The sequence below is a fragment of the Arvicanthis niloticus genome, chromosome 9, assembly GCF_011762505.2.
Source record: "Arvicanthis niloticus isolate mArvNil1 chromosome 9, mArvNil1.pat.X, whole genome shotgun sequence".
NCBI classification, from domain to species: domain Eukaryota; kingdom Metazoa; phylum Chordata; class Mammalia; order Rodentia; family Muridae; genus Arvicanthis; species Arvicanthis niloticus.
In genome coordinates, this window is record NC_047666.1 from 79978975 (window position 1) to 79996164 (window position 17190).

The 17190-nt window shown below is 40.4% G+C and overlaps 1 protein-coding gene across 23 annotated transcripts in view; it reads right to left on the minus strand.

Moving 5' to 3' along the window:
• C2cd5 (C2 calcium dependent domain containing 5) overlaps positions 1-17190 on the minus strand; it is an 83180-nt gene that overhangs the window by 20264 nt on the left and 45726 nt on the right. For all 23 annotated transcript variants that reach the window (XM_034511407.2, XM_076940808.1, XM_076940806.1 and 20 more), the window contains 6 exons: positions 13089-13203; positions 9963-10058; positions 8336-8527; positions 5790-5976; positions 2873-3037; positions 919-1059 (listed from right to left, as the gene is read on the minus strand). In XM_034511407.2, the coding sequence (XP_034367298.1) occupies positions 919-1059; positions 2873-3037; positions 5790-5976; positions 8336-8527; positions 9963-10058; positions 13089-13203 (896 nt within the window). The remainder of the gene's footprint in view (positions 1-918; positions 1060-2872; positions 3038-5789; positions 5977-8335; positions 8528-9962; positions 10059-13088; positions 13204-17190) is intronic.

Sequence of the window (17190 nt, forward strand, 5' to 3'; positions counted from 1 at the left end):
TCCAGACTGATGTCTGCACAGATGTTCGAAGCTAAGCATCCCTACTCCTTAACTCCTTAACTCCAGAAACTAAAATGTTCTAAACCCAAAACTTTCAAAGTTCTAATTTTTTTCTTTTTTTTTTTTGGGGGGGGGGTCTCTTATAGTCCAAGCTCAATATACAATGAAGAAATCCTTCCTCTGGAGGACGAGGATCAAAGGCTTAAACAACTTGTCCATGTACATGGTGCTGGGGATCCTGTACAAGGCTTCATGAAGGTTCGGGAAGCACGGTACCAAATGAGCTACAGCCTCAGCCCCCAAACTAGAGATTTCTGGGCAATTCAGATTTTAGATTTTCTATGAGTGTCATAGTTAGGACTTCATTGCTATTATGATACACCATGGCCAAGGCAACTCTGATAAAGGCAAACATTACCTGGGGCTGGCTTACAGTTTCAGAGGTATAGTCCATTATCCTCATGGTAAGAACCACAGCAGTCCTGGTGCTAAAAGAGCTGAGAGGTCTACATTTGATCCAAAGGAGGAGACTCTCTTCCCAACTGGGCAGAGCTTGAGTAGAGAGTCCTCAAAACCCATCGCACAGTGACACACTTCCTCCAACAAGGCCATCTCTCCTGTTAGTGCCACTCTCTATGGGCCCAGCATTCAAACACATGAGTCTACGGAGGCAAACCTATTCAAACCACCACATGTGAGTTGCTCAACTCACATTTTACTATTCTTTTAACCCAAGTAGCTTCAGAGCTATCTACACTACAGCACCAGTTACCAAGTGCTGCTATGGTCAAATATGTGAAATTTCTACAATTCCCCTGGAAGCTGTAACACAGTACAAGTTGTCACATCAGTTTAGAACCCAACGATAAAACATTTATCTTCTCAGACTTTTAGGACATTATTTCATTGCAGTATTACCTCTAAAACAAAAGCATCTTTTTTCCCATGTGAAAGGTCTAACTCTGTAACTTCATCAGAACTTTCTGATTGTGATCTTAAAAGCCTTGAGCGCTGTCTGGGTTCTGGGATGGGTGATCCTATCATCTCTTCAGATACCTCCTGAAAGAAACATAATTACAGACACTGAATTCTTCAGTTTGCTTTTAAAGCTTTGTATTAACACGCAGTTTCCTGGTGAAAAAAAAAAATCCACAAGATACATTCACTGAACTCTAAAGTTTCATTTTTAGATCACAGGAGATACAGATGTTTTCTTTTATCTACAAATGCAGGCTAACTGCCTAGGGTGTAGCAAGGTCAAGGTAACTTGTAGAACATAGACAGGAAGCTATAATGAGGTTGGAAGCTCCCCACCCAGGCACATGTACTTCTACATACTATCCACATGTATGCCTATGAAGCATTTTAAAGTACAACTGGCTATAAGGATGTAAAGATTCCAGAAGAGAGCACTAGTCTTTCATACCCTTTCTTCTCCAGTAGCAACCCTTTAAGGCTCTATAATAGTTAATGTGAAAAATAAGAAACGTGTGTGTGTGGCAAGATAATACATACACATACAAATGCATGTACAGGCTGCATAATCCATCATGCTAAATAATCTTCAACAGCAACAAAACTGATTTTCTACAAGCAGTATATGATGTTATCCTGCACAGATGTGTGTGTCTTTTAAACACTCAACCTGGGCCACGATGTGTGAGCACAACAGGCAGAGCCTGCTGCTGCTGTTCCAGAAACTTCCTTTACATGGGTTATAATAGAGGTTTTCCAAAATGTTGTTAAATGTTCACTGCTAGCATGTGCCTAAGAAAAAAGACACCTGTAGAGTTCAAAGCCACCTGTGGAGTACTGTCACATCGTCCATATTATATTTAGAACCTACCCTGCACACATCTGAAAGGGTGTTCAGTACAATTAACAAAATCCAAGAAATAGATGCAGCTATGAGCTAGGAACTAAGGAAGAAAGCACGTAGGGCAAGCACATACCTCTGCAAGCACACACATTCACATACACATACTGCTGCCTCCCCAGAAATACATAATTCAACTAAAATAAAGAGATCAAGCACATGCTAGGACACTGCTGTGCACTGAGCTGCTAGCCAGAGTTCCCTGTGTTCGTTAAGCAGACTTCACCTGCAGACTGCACGAGGTAAAGTTGTGTAGACAGCCCTTACACTACACTACTTAAGAAATGACGACAAGACACAAGGCATGAACATGCTCAGTATGTTTTTTTCACATGTTCTCAATCCTGATCTCCCAAAGAGGTGTCTTCCTGCCCTCCCGCCACACTGCTTGCCAAGTATTGCTGACGTTCATCTACATGCCGTCTTCCCTGTTAGGATGGAGTCAGACTTCTGCATCATCACTTTCTCTTCTGCATCCAGTCAATTTCACATGGCCTCAAACTCACAACAATACTTCTGCCTCAGCTTCCCAACAGCTGAGATTATAGATGTTAAGTCAAAACTCCAGCCAAAAAAAAGAAAAAGAGCATTTTAAACTACTTACATAGCCATTTAACAAGAACATACTGAGAGGCTCTTACTTGGAAGATCTTTCTAGAACAAGAAACATGGCTGTAATAGAGCTTTACTCTACAGGTTCCAGTGGGCAAGACAAAAAAATTTCTGGGTGTATACATGTCCCACAAAAGTAAAGCATGTGAACATGCACCCACGCACATGTACACGAGCATGCACGTGTGCACACACAGATACATGCACATTTGAGAAGTAAGACCTGAAAGGAGACCTGTCCAGTGTACACTGGATGAAAAGGAGACATTTAAACAAGGACAGTAATGAGGTGAAGAACATCCCTGTCCACAGGAAGGCTCCCTGCAGGTACCCTCCAGCCGGCCAGTGGCTGGTGCACTCACTGCGCAGGCCTCAGTCACTCACCGGGGGGTTGATCTCATACAGTTCTTTGTTTTTTGCAATCGTGTCATTTATTTTCTTCTGCATGTGGGAGATGTGCTGCTCATAGGAGCCATCATTAGGGGTCTTCCCAGCAATCTGGATACCACCAGGCGTTGGTAAGGCTGCTAAGTAGACTCCTGTGGCCGACTTGTGAAAAAAACAGAAAATAATCAGACAGAAGACTAATCAACAATGGCCTTAAGTTCTCTGTCTAGCAATGTGCACTTTGCTCTGTACAAAAGACACATGGCTGGGCATGTCCCTAAGAACATACAAAAACACTCTGCTACCAGGGTTGGTGTACTCTAGGGAGATTCCGAAGTAGATGGAGATAGTGTATGAAGTAAAGCTTTAAAAGGTATAGCTGGTTATGCAGTTATGTAGTTAATATTTATATCTTGAAAGGAGGGTATAGACTGACTGCTGTACAAAATTAAAAACCTAAAACTGTTATGTACCAGCGGCCTGGCAATCAACCTTGGCACTGTGACAAACCATAACTACATAACTGCATAACCAGCTATAGCTTTTAAAACTTTATTTCATACTTATACAAGAAAAAAAAAGGTTGAATTCTGAGCAATCTGTCCAAAAGAATATGATCTTCTAGGCAAGCCTAAGCTTCAGCATGAGTTCCAGGCCTGTCTCAGCTACATAGTATGAGACCATGTCTCAGAATACCTAAAATACATACATAAAACTAACTTGAAATCAGATATCCCTTAGCAAGAGGAGAAGTTACTACCCCAGCTTTACCACCAGTAAGTGGGCAGTCTGCCTCTAGATTGGCTACCACAGAGAACAGCTGCGGCAAATACGGAAAGGACGTGGTAAGGAACCACAGGCAGTCTCCTCTGTACACCTCATCACTCACCATACTCCATAGCCACCAACAAACACTTGACACACTTATTCTACTAGTTAACACAGTGACAATTTCTCATTCTACATCAGTCAGTATACATTATCAGTATTGGAAAATTATGGGAAAGATAAAACAAGACAAAAATATCTCTCTCTCTCTCTCTCTCTCTCTCTCTCTCTCTCTCTCTCTCTCTCTGTGTGTGTGTGTGTGTGTGTGTGTGTGTGTTTAAGCTACCACAAGCAGAGAAAAATGTAAAGAAATCTAAGCATAAAGGTGGTGTGGCAGCACATGCCTACAATTCCAGCTCTTAAGAGGTAGAGCCACGGGGTTGGAAAGATGGCTCAGCAGTTAAGAGCACTGACTGCTCTTCCGGAGGTCCTGAGTTCAATTCCCAGCAGCCACGTGGTGGGTCACAATCATCTGTAATGGGGGTCTGACGCTCTCTTTTGTATGTCTGAAGACATTGTACTCACATTCATAAAATAATAAATCTTTAAAAAAAAGAGGTAGAGCCAAGATAATCATAAATTCAAGACCAGCCTGGGCTATGGAAACTCTATCTCAAAAAGAGCAAAAACAGGGCTGGCAACATGGCAAGTAAAGGTGCCCTGTGCCAAGCTTGATGACCTGAGTTTCATCCATGGAACCCACATGGTGAAAGGAGAGAAGTGACTCCCACAGGCTGTCCTCTGATCCCAACATGTGCACCACAGTATGTGTGCACTATGATGCGTGTACGTCTACAAATAAATGTGAAGCAATAAGAGAAAAAAAAGCATTTAAGTGGAGATATGGGAATCAAGGGGAGGTGGCACTTTCAACCTTGGATGCTTGCTTGTATATTTGATGTGAAATCCATCAACTGTCGAGTTTTCAACATTCTACAATGATGTCTGCACAGTGGCTGAAACTGGCCCTTGGCAACACTCTTCTAGACCTTCATTATTAGATCTACATATTAGCAGAGCCATAATGTAGTGCTCATGTCAACTACTAAGAAGCCCTGACAAGCCTTAGCATTACCTAACACTCTGCTAACACACTGGCTGAAAAGACACTTGCCTTGAACTGCATGGGCCTGGATTTGAAACCACTGTCAGCACATATGACCCTATCTCTTTGGAATGGCCCCATGGCAGCACTGTCTTCTCCTCTTAAGTGTCATCTAGCAAGGGACGCTCCTGTCAGCTAGCACAAACGCTAGCCTTCAAACCCTGAAACTTTGGTACACACAGTGCAGTGCCCAGGTAATGGCAGGTGGCTGTAAATGGCATCACAAGTGAATATGGAAACATTACCTGGAGCAGGCCTGAGGCGAGTTACATCAATGCCATAAACTAGTCAGCTCATCACAGTCACATACCTATCTCCTACATACAAAAACGGACAGCTGAGCATGGTGCTGTAACCTGCAAATCTAGTACTCAGCAGGCTGAGGCAGAAGGATCATGACTTCAAGGCATGTACTCATTAGGCCTCAAAATCTAAAAAAATTAAATAAAATTTACATACTTGGTCTAATAAAAAGGAAATGAAACAGAAAATAATTCTGCATTTTAACTATAAATTTATAGAGACTAGAATGTCCACAGATTTTATAAATTAAATATCTCTGTATGTCATGAAGAAATGACACAAGAATACAATTTGAAAGCTCCCAACACACAGATGAAAATCCTGTAACTGTCAATAGCCCTATACAGTTCAGATGGTTTCAACTCAACAAACTAGGAATAATAGACTGATCCCTTAAAACTATATAAAAGCAAACCACGAGACTGACTTCCTAAAACTTCCCCAGCCGTTAAAGGCTTGATGTTTGTAGCTAAGTCTACTTTTGTTTACTTATTCTTTTGAAACAGGGTCTTGCTGTGTAGCCCAGTCAGGCCTTGATCTCCTGATCACTGCCTCAGACCCTAGGTGAAGGACGATGAGGATGGACTACCACATCTAGTTATCCTATGTCTTACATAACCCTCTGAATCCCACACAACACTCTCCAGCCTCTGAGTTGACAAAAGCCTCTCCACTCACCGCTAAGCCCATCAGCATGTTCTCGCCCACTGTGATCTGAATTCTCAGTCCAAACAAAGCATTCATTCCTTTGAGTTTGAGCTTGTTCATCAGTTGAGTGTGTACTTCATATTCCATAAACGGCAAGAGATTACTGATAGCTGTAGCATTAGCTTCTGCCTGTGCTTTCTTTTTTAATCGACATAACCTACAAAGGAAAATAATTCTGTAAGTGCACTGTATTCTTGGTACTGTCCTAAGAAATGTCAGGATGGGGATCTGGTTTATTGGAAGAGCTCTCTTTAGGATGTTGAGGTCTGAGCTCCAGCACCATTAAGAACAGACTCCCTAAAAGCATGCTTAGAAACATACTAGTTACAAACAGATTTGTTACACTACAACTTGTTGCTTTGCCATTTCTGTCTGTAGGTGTATCTTTACAGGAAGTTCAAATAAGTAGAATTAAAAACCTCAGACTCTCTAGAAATGCATTAATAGTTCAGCATCACTACACAATTAAAAAAATCTTAGGTTCCAGGGCTAGAGATGGCTTAGCAGCTAAGAGCACTGGCTGTTTTTCCAGAAACCAGAGTTCAAGTCAGAGCAGGCACACAGCAGCTCACAATTATCTCTAACTCCAGTTCTAAGAGGTCTGATGCCCTCTTTTGGTCTCTGCAGGCATCAATATGAACATGGTACGTACATATGTACATACATACATGTAGGTAAAACACCACACACATAACTATAGGATGAATAAGCAGCAGAGAGAAATGTTAGCTTAAGCACACAAATTATTTGAGCACCTGTTATGCAAGTGAAAGCTTTCAAAGTACAGATCAACACAGCCCAGACACAACAGTAACAGAGAGAGCACAGATCAACACAGCCCAGACACAACAGTAACAGAGAGAGCACAGATCAACACAGCACAGACAGCACAGATCAACATAGCCCAGACACAACAGTAACAGAGACAGCACAGATCAACACAGCCCAGACACAATAGTAACAGAGAGAGCACAGATCAACACAGCCCAGACACAACAGTAACAACAGCCAGAAAGGCAGTGGTAAAGGCTGTCTTTACTGTGCTCACAAAAATACCTGCAGATAAAATGTTTTCAACATAAAAATAAATACATTTTCAAACAAAAACAAGTATTCATAACCAATAGATCATCAAAAAATACTCAAGGATATATACTTCAGGGGAGGAAGAAGTGAACCCAAATGGAAGCAGAAGACAGAAGAAGAAAAACACTAAATAGAATATAAATATATTTCAGAAGAAAACTCAATATAACTTTAGAATTAATATGCTATGTAAAAGAAGACAATATCAATAATTCCCAGACAGGACACATACAGGAGAGGGATGCTACTGTCTTACAAAGACATGATCAGGAAGTGAGGGACTGTCATACAACTGGAACAATATGAGACCTTTATGGCTCCTCATATTAGGGTGTGAAGCACAGAGGTCTGCAGCTCTGAAGGTCAGGAACAGGTTTTATACTAGATTTAGAAATATGAGACTCACGTGCATAAGCATAGCATGCACACCTATGAGTTGTCAGAGAGTCCAAACCCATGGCTCCCATTAAATGAGTGAAGGGCATTAACTATGTTAGGATAAAGATTCAGGGAGCTGGAGAGATGGCTCAGCAGTTAAGAGCACTAGTTGCTCTTCCAGAGGACCAGAGTTCAATTCCCTACACGGCAGCTCATGGCTGTCTGTAACTCCAGTTCCAGCAGATTGGACTCTCTCATGCAAACATACATGCAGGCAAAACACCAATGCAGGTTAAAACAAAACAAAACAACTCAGCTGGAAGGTGGTGGCAGCTGCCTTTAATCCAAGTACTCTGGAGGCAGAGACAAGAGGATCTCTGTGAATTCAAAGACAACCTGGTCTACATAGCAAGTCCAGGAGAGCCAAGACTACACAGAGAAACCCTGTCTTAAAAAACAAACAAACAAACAAACAAACAAACAAACCAGACTCTGTGTGACACTGACATCAAAGTTGTCTCAGGAGAAAAGGATCAAGTGTGTCACTAGTGCTGAAGTCTCAAGGCTAAGACAGAAACATCCAAGGGACCAGGAAACCTAGCGGTTGCTGGTGAACTAGACACTTAAAGCATGTGTGACACTCCAGGATGTCCTACTCCAATGATAAACAGCTGAGTTTTACATAAAGGAACACTATGGAACACTGTTCTTTAAAAGAAAACACAACAAAACAAAAACCTACCTTCTTCCAGAATATATTAGAAGTCTTTAAAGCAGGTGATATTTAGCCAAATTAGTAAACACACTAACTCATACATATAATAAACACATATACAACAGAATTGAAATGTTATAAAAATTCTGTGCATACAAATTTGAGTGTTATAGAGTAGTTTCTCTGTCAGCTGTAAATGGGATAAATACAAGATTCAAATAGAGCTGCCCAGTTGGTCACGGTTCAAACACGTAAGAAACAATGTACATAGTTCAAGTTTATATTTCTATATCTCATGGTTTTTCCAGGACACCAAATTCAGTTGTCACAAACATACCTTGCCTGAATAAGACAACCTTTTCCAACAACCACTGCATCTGTGGGCAGATCTATAGTTGTAAAGAGAACATCAGGGACCTTCTGCTTCCTGCAGTTATAGCAATACGTGAGATGAGCTGGAAACGGCATGTTCAGTTCATCGTACGGTATATGGCAGAATCCGCAGCCCACAGGTAAATTCTCTTCAATCCTATATAAATATAGTTTAAAAGTAATAAGGCACTCATTACTCAGGGTCCAATACCTAGTCACCCTCAAAACAAGAAAAATAGGAAACGAGTCATAGGGCATTTCTAAAATACTTAGGACATTTAAACAACATACATTACCTACAGCTTATCTGTGTATAAACAATACAACTTATAGCAGAGCAGTGTGCACTGTGATTGATAAATTACTAGCAACCATGAAATCAGGGTCATTACTACTCCTCTAAAGAAAGAATCATATTATACTAATTCTGTTTGATCATTTGCCGTAACATATCCTCTTGCAAAATTACACTTAATTGGAATATAGAAAATTTTCATACTTCCTTAATTTATATAATTTAGTTATTTTTATCATAGTAGATGTTCATATTACATTAATAATTTAATGTATATGATTTAATACTAATATATCTGAGTACAGTCATTTACATACACATTCATTGGCTAGCTTTATCTGCTTATAGGAAACGTTTTACATTTATACAAGCGAACAGTTTAAAGGCTAAGGAAGCCGCTAATGAAGTGCATTAAAGCAGGCTGATTCTACCTAACGCTTTCACTCTCCACTCCCATTACAGTCATTTCTCAGGAAACCTTTAAGCAGTTTAGCACAAAGTGCTTTGATTGTTTTGTGAAAGAGAAATTTATGAGAATAAGTTCTGTTGTAGGGATGAGACAAAAAGAACTGAGATTGCTCTATATATTAGATAATATTCAAATGCTACCCCCAAACCTAGGGTAGGAAACACAAACTAAGTGTGCATCAATTGCAGAGGCAAGAGTTGCTACAAATTAAGACTTGAAAAAGATAAATTAACAAAAAAACCCCACCAATTTACATTAAATAAAAACAAATAAATCATAATTTTAAAAAAAGAAAGAGAAAAGAAAAAGTAGTTAAGATCACTGGCTGCTCTTCCAGCACCCACATGGTAGCTCACAGCCATCTGTAATGGGAACTGATGCTTCATGCAGACAGAACACCCATGTGCAAAAATGACTAGGATTCTTTATGATTACACAGAATGAACCACTTCACTAGACAGTAGAACCTAACAATGTTCCTTGTGGCCAAAGATAAAGGTCAAAGCTGGTATAAAGGAGTAAACTGTATTGATTAGAAACATGAGGATGTAATCTGAGAGTGAAGGAAATTAGGTCCATTTTACGACAATGCTAAAAGGGAAAGGTGTACCTGAGATTCTCCTCCTGTTCGTCATGCATGGGACTTCATGCTGTGTAGGACAGAATGCCGCACAGCACTTAGCACAGGGCAGCTAACAGGAAGAAGGCATGAACCTGGTACTGCCAGGACAGTAGCCCACTATCACCAATCCTACAGAAAACTACCTGAATCTGATTTTAAAAAGTCAGTCTCCCCATCCTCAGTTTAGAAAAGCAAGCCATGACAACCTTTGTTCCAAACAACCCTCCACAGTGCCTTCCTGCAGAAACCGAGGGTTCAGTACAGCTGCCGTACCAGACGCTGATAAAATACAGACTTCTTCACTAGAAAAACAAAACAACAACAAAAAAACAGGTTAACATTCCCAGCAATAAACCTTCAGAAAACACTAAATATCAAGAGTGATAAATTGGGTCCAAGTCAGACTGCCCTACATGTTCATTGGTATGCAGAGACTCCCCTAAACCTCGGCAGGAAACCCAGCTCAGTGGGCATCAAATGCAGAGGCAAGAGTTGCTGTAAATTAGGACTTGAAAGAGATAAATTAACAGTAATAGCTTCCTGAAATGTTAACTAGTTTAAACTATAAATCTAGTAACAAGCTATCAAACTATTACTCTAAATATCTATAGAGCTTTATTAAAATTATTCCAAAAGTACAACTATGTAAGTAATCGATAGTGCTACAGCATAATCTGACTTAGAATTACAAACATATCTAAAATAGTGTGCAAATAAACTAAACAAAATTAAAATGTATCGTGTGTGTGTGTGAATCTTATTTTAAAAGAAATCCTTTTACATTTTTCATTTCAAATTGCCTGTCTCGAAGTAACAATAATTAGGCAATCGCTGCAGCTGTTGCGCCTCCCCATAGCAACTGAGACAAGTGCAGATGAGAGAGAAGGGAGAACAAAGGAGCATGTGGACAGAAACCAGAGAGCAAGACAAGGTCAGCCACATGACACCTGAGCACAGGGCACCTGGGGAACAACCAGAGTTCAGTGCTTCAGAAAACTCTGTCAATAACACTAGGAAGGACAGGTTGAAACAGGAAAAAATTAGTAACGATGAGATTTAAATGCAAACATGTTTTGAGAGCAGTAGCTCTGGCACATGAATCCAGACTGAAGTAAATTCAATGAACTTACAGGCCTTGTGTCAGTGATCTAGCTTTAAATTCACCAGGCTTCTTCAGGCACACTGAATCTGTCCCTGCAGCACTCTACACGTGCATACGCTCTCCAACTTCCACACAGGCCTCTTCTCTGCAGGGCTGTCAGTCATGTCTACTCTCCATGGCGTAAGTCAAGAATCAGTCATCACTACACTTCTGAATCAGTCCACTCACACTCCATTCCCACCAACATTCCCATCCTACTTTAGACTCTGGTCCTCTGAGACCCCGAAGCACCCTAGAATATCTCAACAATAACACTTAATATAGATGTCATAGTTCTCCAACACAATATAAATCTCATGGCAAAAATCATGCCTCAAACATCAAATCCTTCAGACATAAAAGCATATGGCACTAAACCCATTCACAAGACAGGACTACCTACCAGAGAATAAGGCAGAACAATTGTTAGGAAGGTACTAACTAGGTGGTGCATAACAAGAGACAGAAGGAATCATGGGAGCTGGAGAGATGGTTCAGTAGCTAAGAGCACGTTCTGCTCTTGCAGAGGACCCAGGTTTGATTCCCAGGACCCTCATGGTGGCTTACCACCATCCATAATCCCAACTCCAGGCCACCCAACAGGCACACATGTGGTATATGTGCATACATACAGCTAAAACATGCCTATACGTAAATTACAAAAAATAAACTTAAAACAAAAAATCTATTTATTCTACAGTACTAGAGTGGTTCAAATGTATATAACACATGGTCTGTAACAATAAAAAGCAAAAACAATAAAAGCATAGCTCAGTAATATTCATATTTACTATATGCTAATGACCTTTCTCTGACAGTAATGATCAACAGATGAGAAGAAAATCTGGTAGTAAGCACTATGCAATGTACAGTGGAGAGGTAAGTCAGCACAGGGTCTAGTGGCCTCTGAATGATAGCAATTTTCTGCTTTCTAGAAGGGCATGGAGAGAGGGTTCTAGGAAGATAAAACAACAAAAACCAAAGAAAAAGACATGTGGGTGGAGAGTTAAGAGCACTGACTGTTCTTCCAAAAGAAGGTCTTTTGGAAGACCTGAGTTCGATTCCTAGCTCCCACATGGCAGCTCACAACTGTTTATAACTCCAGTTCCAGGAGATCCAACACCCTCACACAAACATAGAAGCATGCAAACCACCAATGCACATAAAATAAATAAATCATAATTTTAAAAAAGAGAAAAATATATGTGCCTAAGATAATAGGGTCAAAACTGGTATAAAGGAACAAACTATACTGGGAGGAAAACATTAGATTTTATGTCATTTAAAAGTAAAATTCCATAGTTTCAAATTTTTTAAACGGTTTCAATGGATCAACAAGTCCAAAACATACTCAAAAGCCATGTGGCAAAAGAAGGTTTATTAACAAGAAGGCCTGACCCCAGTGTCTACGAAGAAGACAGCAGACAAGGGCCATGGCAGAGGATGACTGGAGGTTGGAAACCCTTGAAAAGAGCATAGCTCTGGGCACACAGGAGAGATGGTTCAGATGAAAGATAGGAGGAATGAACCAAAAATATGGAAGGCTCTTCCTAACTTAGCAGTTAGGGAGGAATATTTTGTTGGCAGAAGAAGTAGTTCCATCTCAACTTATAAATGCAGTAAGTACAGTGGCTTTGTGGCAGTGCTTCTTTCTTTGCTTGCTTGCTTGCTTGCTTGCTTGCTCGCTCGCTTTCTAATATAGGCTCTACGTAGCTCTTGGCTGGTCTAGAATTCACTATGTTGGCAAAGCTGGCCTTGAACTCAGAGAAAGCTCTGCCTCCCAAGTGCTGGGCTTAAGAATGGTTGAGGACAAACATTAGAGATACTTGGCAATTCATTCACAAAACACCTAGCACTCCATCCAAATGTCCCACTGAAGGAGTCCCCAGACTCAGCAACTGAAGTGCTACAGGCCAAGGACTAATAACTGAGCATGCTGATTATTATACACCCATATGACCCTCAAACCCCATAGCACAGTTTGTACAAAGCATCATTTTAACAATAAACTGAGGCTCTCAAGTTCACAGAAATCAAGTGGGCAGAAAGCATCTTGAACTTGATTTGATTCGCTCAGCCCCTGTCTTGGTTCCCCACTGTGCCTCTCTTCTTGAATTCTTATTGCATTTCTCCCAGCTCACACACAAGCCAAACCACAATGTCAGGTCAAGAAATCCAAGTTGTCATTTACCAGATGCTAGTTGACTCGCTGTAGCCCACTACAGCATGGCAGCCTAAGGCTTTAGCATGTGACTTTATCTCTTGTCTGATTTCTGCCCACCATGCATCTCGAGTTTCTGGTTCATCTGAAAAATAAAGTTTAAGTCAGTTGACTACTTGACAGCATGTTACACATTAGCAGGAAATGTCTGCAGTGAGCCTGACTCTGGGAGCTGAAGCGCTGCCCACACTACACTTGCCGTTGTATTCGAGTGCTGATTTCATACAGGAGTCAGGACTGAGCACTGACACTGCACTGCTAGGACGGACAGGTCAGGCTGCTCTACTAGCTTTACCACTTCAAGAAATGCATGGATTTTAATATAACGGCTTATGTTTTAGTTGCTGTAACTTAAAATGGAAACCGCAACTTCCCAGATTCCAATCTTGCTTATTTGTTTGACTAATTTGAGGGCCAGGATTTCCCAGAGCTCAGTCTATGTGGCTGAGGATGACCGTGACTGATTCTTCGGCCTCCAGTCTACAGAGAGGACATGCTGGGTCTCATCTCACTGAGTGAGTAGGTTATGTATTCTAGCCACAAATTTAATGTAAATTCTGATTTTGTATTCCGTCACCTATCTTTATAATTTACTACGCTCTGAATTCTTCCCAAGGTAAAGATTCATCAATATTTCTAAATGGTATTAAAACCTTTTTTTTTTTTTAAAGATTTATTTACTTCATGTATATGAATACACTGTAGCTGTCTTCAGACACACCAGAAGAGGGCATTGGATCCCATTACAGATGGTTGTGAGCCACCATGTGGTTGCTGGGAATTGAACTCAGGACCTCTGGAAGAGCAGTCAGTGCTCTTAACCACTGAGCCACCTCTCCAGCCCTAAAACCTTTATTTGTCATTCTTTAGTAAAAATATAAATCCTAGGGTGGAGTACTAGGGTATAAAAGAACTAGCCAATCTAAAAAGAGGAAAAACTGGGCGGGCAAAAATATATATATTTAAAGGGTTAACATAAATAATTTGGTTAATATAGAAGGGCAAAGTTCAAACACAAAATTATAAACTCCATACAAGGTCTATAACTTCAAAGGGTGGCTTCTGGGCACAGCAGCCCATGCCTGAAGTCCTGGGCACATGGAAAACTAACTCCTGAGTTTTTAAACACAGCCTGGTTATCAACAAATGTGGGTTCCTGTCTCAACCATAACAAGGACTGTTTAGGGACCAGAGATGAGCCAAGTGGCACAGCCAGCATGTAGAGGCACTGGTTTCATCCCAGTGTTTGGTAATAATGAACGCTCAGGATTGCACACCTGGATCGGGTCATGAGGAACTCTGGCATCCTTGTAAGGGGGTAGTATGAATGGAGAAGTGGCCACACACTTCTTAATCACCTGGACTTAGCGAGTGAACAACCACTGCAAGCGAGCTACTTCACAGGCAAAAGTGTTAGAACCAAGATTGGTCTGTTACTTGCTTCTTTTTGTGGCCAGTGCAAGTTTGGGAGGACTCTGAACACTTACCTCTAGAATCAATGCTAACCTCTTACTGTACATCTTCCACACAAAAGGTACTAGCATAGAAACCAAGCAAACACCACTTTCTGTTTCTACACAGCAGTCCCATCAGATTCTCAGCACAGTTTTTCAACATAAATGAAGTAGAAGCATACTCACTAGTAAAGGAGTGAAGAGAGAGAGTAAGGGAAGGCTAAGAAGCTCGTTAGAGCTCATACTCCTGGGATGGGTGTCTCCTCGGCAAGGAGGAGGTGACAAGGGAAAGGAGGAGGTGAATGGCAGCCAGCTCTTGAGGAAGTCTGGGGCTGGAGAAAGAGCTACCCTAAGAAAATTTCCTTCAGAGGAAAAGAAAGAAGCATAGACTGGAGGAAACTGAGGAAAGATGAAAAGCACAAGATAAAGTAAAGAAGAAAGAGAACAGAAAGGCTACATCCCATACTATGAACATTCAAGTGGCCATTTGCACCTACAACCTACTACAAGCTTGTTCTTATATTCCTGGATGACATCCTGCATTAAGAGCACAAATATACTTCAGAGTCCATAGTCGCATCTGCTAACAAGATAGACATGCCTTTTTTGTTATTTTCTTTGTTTGAGATAGGGTTTTGCCCAACTGGCCTCAAGCTCACTATGTAGATCAGGCTGCTGGATCAGGATTGCTGTAACAGCAATCCTGTCTCAACCTCCCCAGTGCTAATATTACAAGTGTGAGCCACCATGCCTGGCTGGACATGCATGCTTGTATGCCAATTTAAACATCCACGTAAACTCATCCTTTCCCAAAAGAAAATTATAGCAGAGAACAAACTATTGCTTATGTAATATCCTTGTTTATCAAATTATAGTTCTACAAAAATAAGTATCACAAACAGAAATAACTTTCAGTCTAGAAAATAACTGTTTTACTGAAACACTGTTAAGTCTAACTTTTCTTAAAGTCATTAATGAATTAGCTATTTACTTTTTGCACTACTCTGGAAGTTTAAAATATTTCCTAAGGCAATCAGTGTATGCCATGTTAAAAGTTTTCTCTCAGTAGACTCACCTTACCTGTACCACAAGTAACATGTAGTAGATTCTCTGTTTTTAAAAAATGGGTTTTATTGGCAGCAATCCACAACACCATTTAAAAAATAATGAAGAAATGGAGGGAGCTCTTATTTTAAGCTTGAAATGTATTGATTTAGAAATGCCGAGCATACTCAAATGGAGAAATGTCATTCCCTTGAGTTATGTGTAACCACGTAGAATACAGTTACTTCACATCAGACTTACCTTGATATAACATAAAACAACAGAGTTAAACCAAAGCCATGGAAGAACATGTGGCTGATTAAACCTGAGCGAGAGGGAGAGGGAGAGAGAGAGCGAGAGCGAGCTGACTGAGCACAGGGGCAGCATTCATACCCCTCAGGCAAGCTCACAAGCAGCCTTCATATCGACACAGCCACACAAGTGCATGAGATGCCAGTACTGCACTTAGCAAAGTATTGACGAGTGTAGAAAGCTAGTTACATGACATGAGCACCAAGGAAGCAGATGGCATGTGTCCACACTCTGGAAATGTTAAGTTTGGTTTTGGCTAAAGCAAAAGCTAAGAAACAAAGGGTTTGCAAAGCAGATTTGGCAGACAAGAGCTAGGAACGATGATGTTTTGGCGCATGCTCGGATCAGGTGACAGCACAGACTGAAAACTATGGCAGCTCACTGAAATGGTCACAGAAAGGAATGGCCCTAGACTCTAGGTGAGAGCAAGGCAAGCGTACAGGAGGAGCTCCTCGTCACTAGTCACTCTGGCAACCACGGCCACTACACTGTGAGCAAGAGCCAGGGTGAAAGTTAGTTAACTACAGAAAAGTCCACACTAATCACTTTATTTAGTATTAAGGAAGATTCTATTTATTTTCAAAGCTACACTACAATCATGCCAAAGATGAGCCACAGACTCAAAGAGTACTTATAGTTAGTATAATCTTATTATCAATGAAAAATAGCTATATCAAATTATTTAATCCCTATGATAGAATCTTTTAAAGTTTAAAAACTGCTAACTATATTTTAATAGGAAACACACTACTGAATCTATTTATTTTATTTAAGGTACAAAAGCATAAATTTAAAGTTCTATCATACATTTAAAAAATGCAAAACAGAGGTTAGCTGAAAAGTGTCTACCAATTATCCACGTAGTACATGGGTACTATAAGTCATTTTAGGAAAATACAGCTGAGATGTGTACTCATTTAACAAGCATTCCAAAGGTGGTAAAAAAACGATTTCCACATTAAATACCATGTTCTGATCATCTATACAATTATTTCTAATTTAAAAAACATTTTAGAAAACATTAAATTTTAAGTATTATACAATTTATATTTCACACTATTTTAAAGCTTTTTTCCCCTATGGGTCAAACTTTGTATAGCTTATAGATCTCTGAACTTTTTTCTCCTTTTAGTAGCTAACGTGCACTGACTCTACACTCAACACACCACTGGTTCTTAGTGATGCCACCAGTGGGGCTGGCACTAGAATTCACTTTTCTATTGTTGCTGTTCTAGAGCATGGTCACAGCTTGATATCTTGCC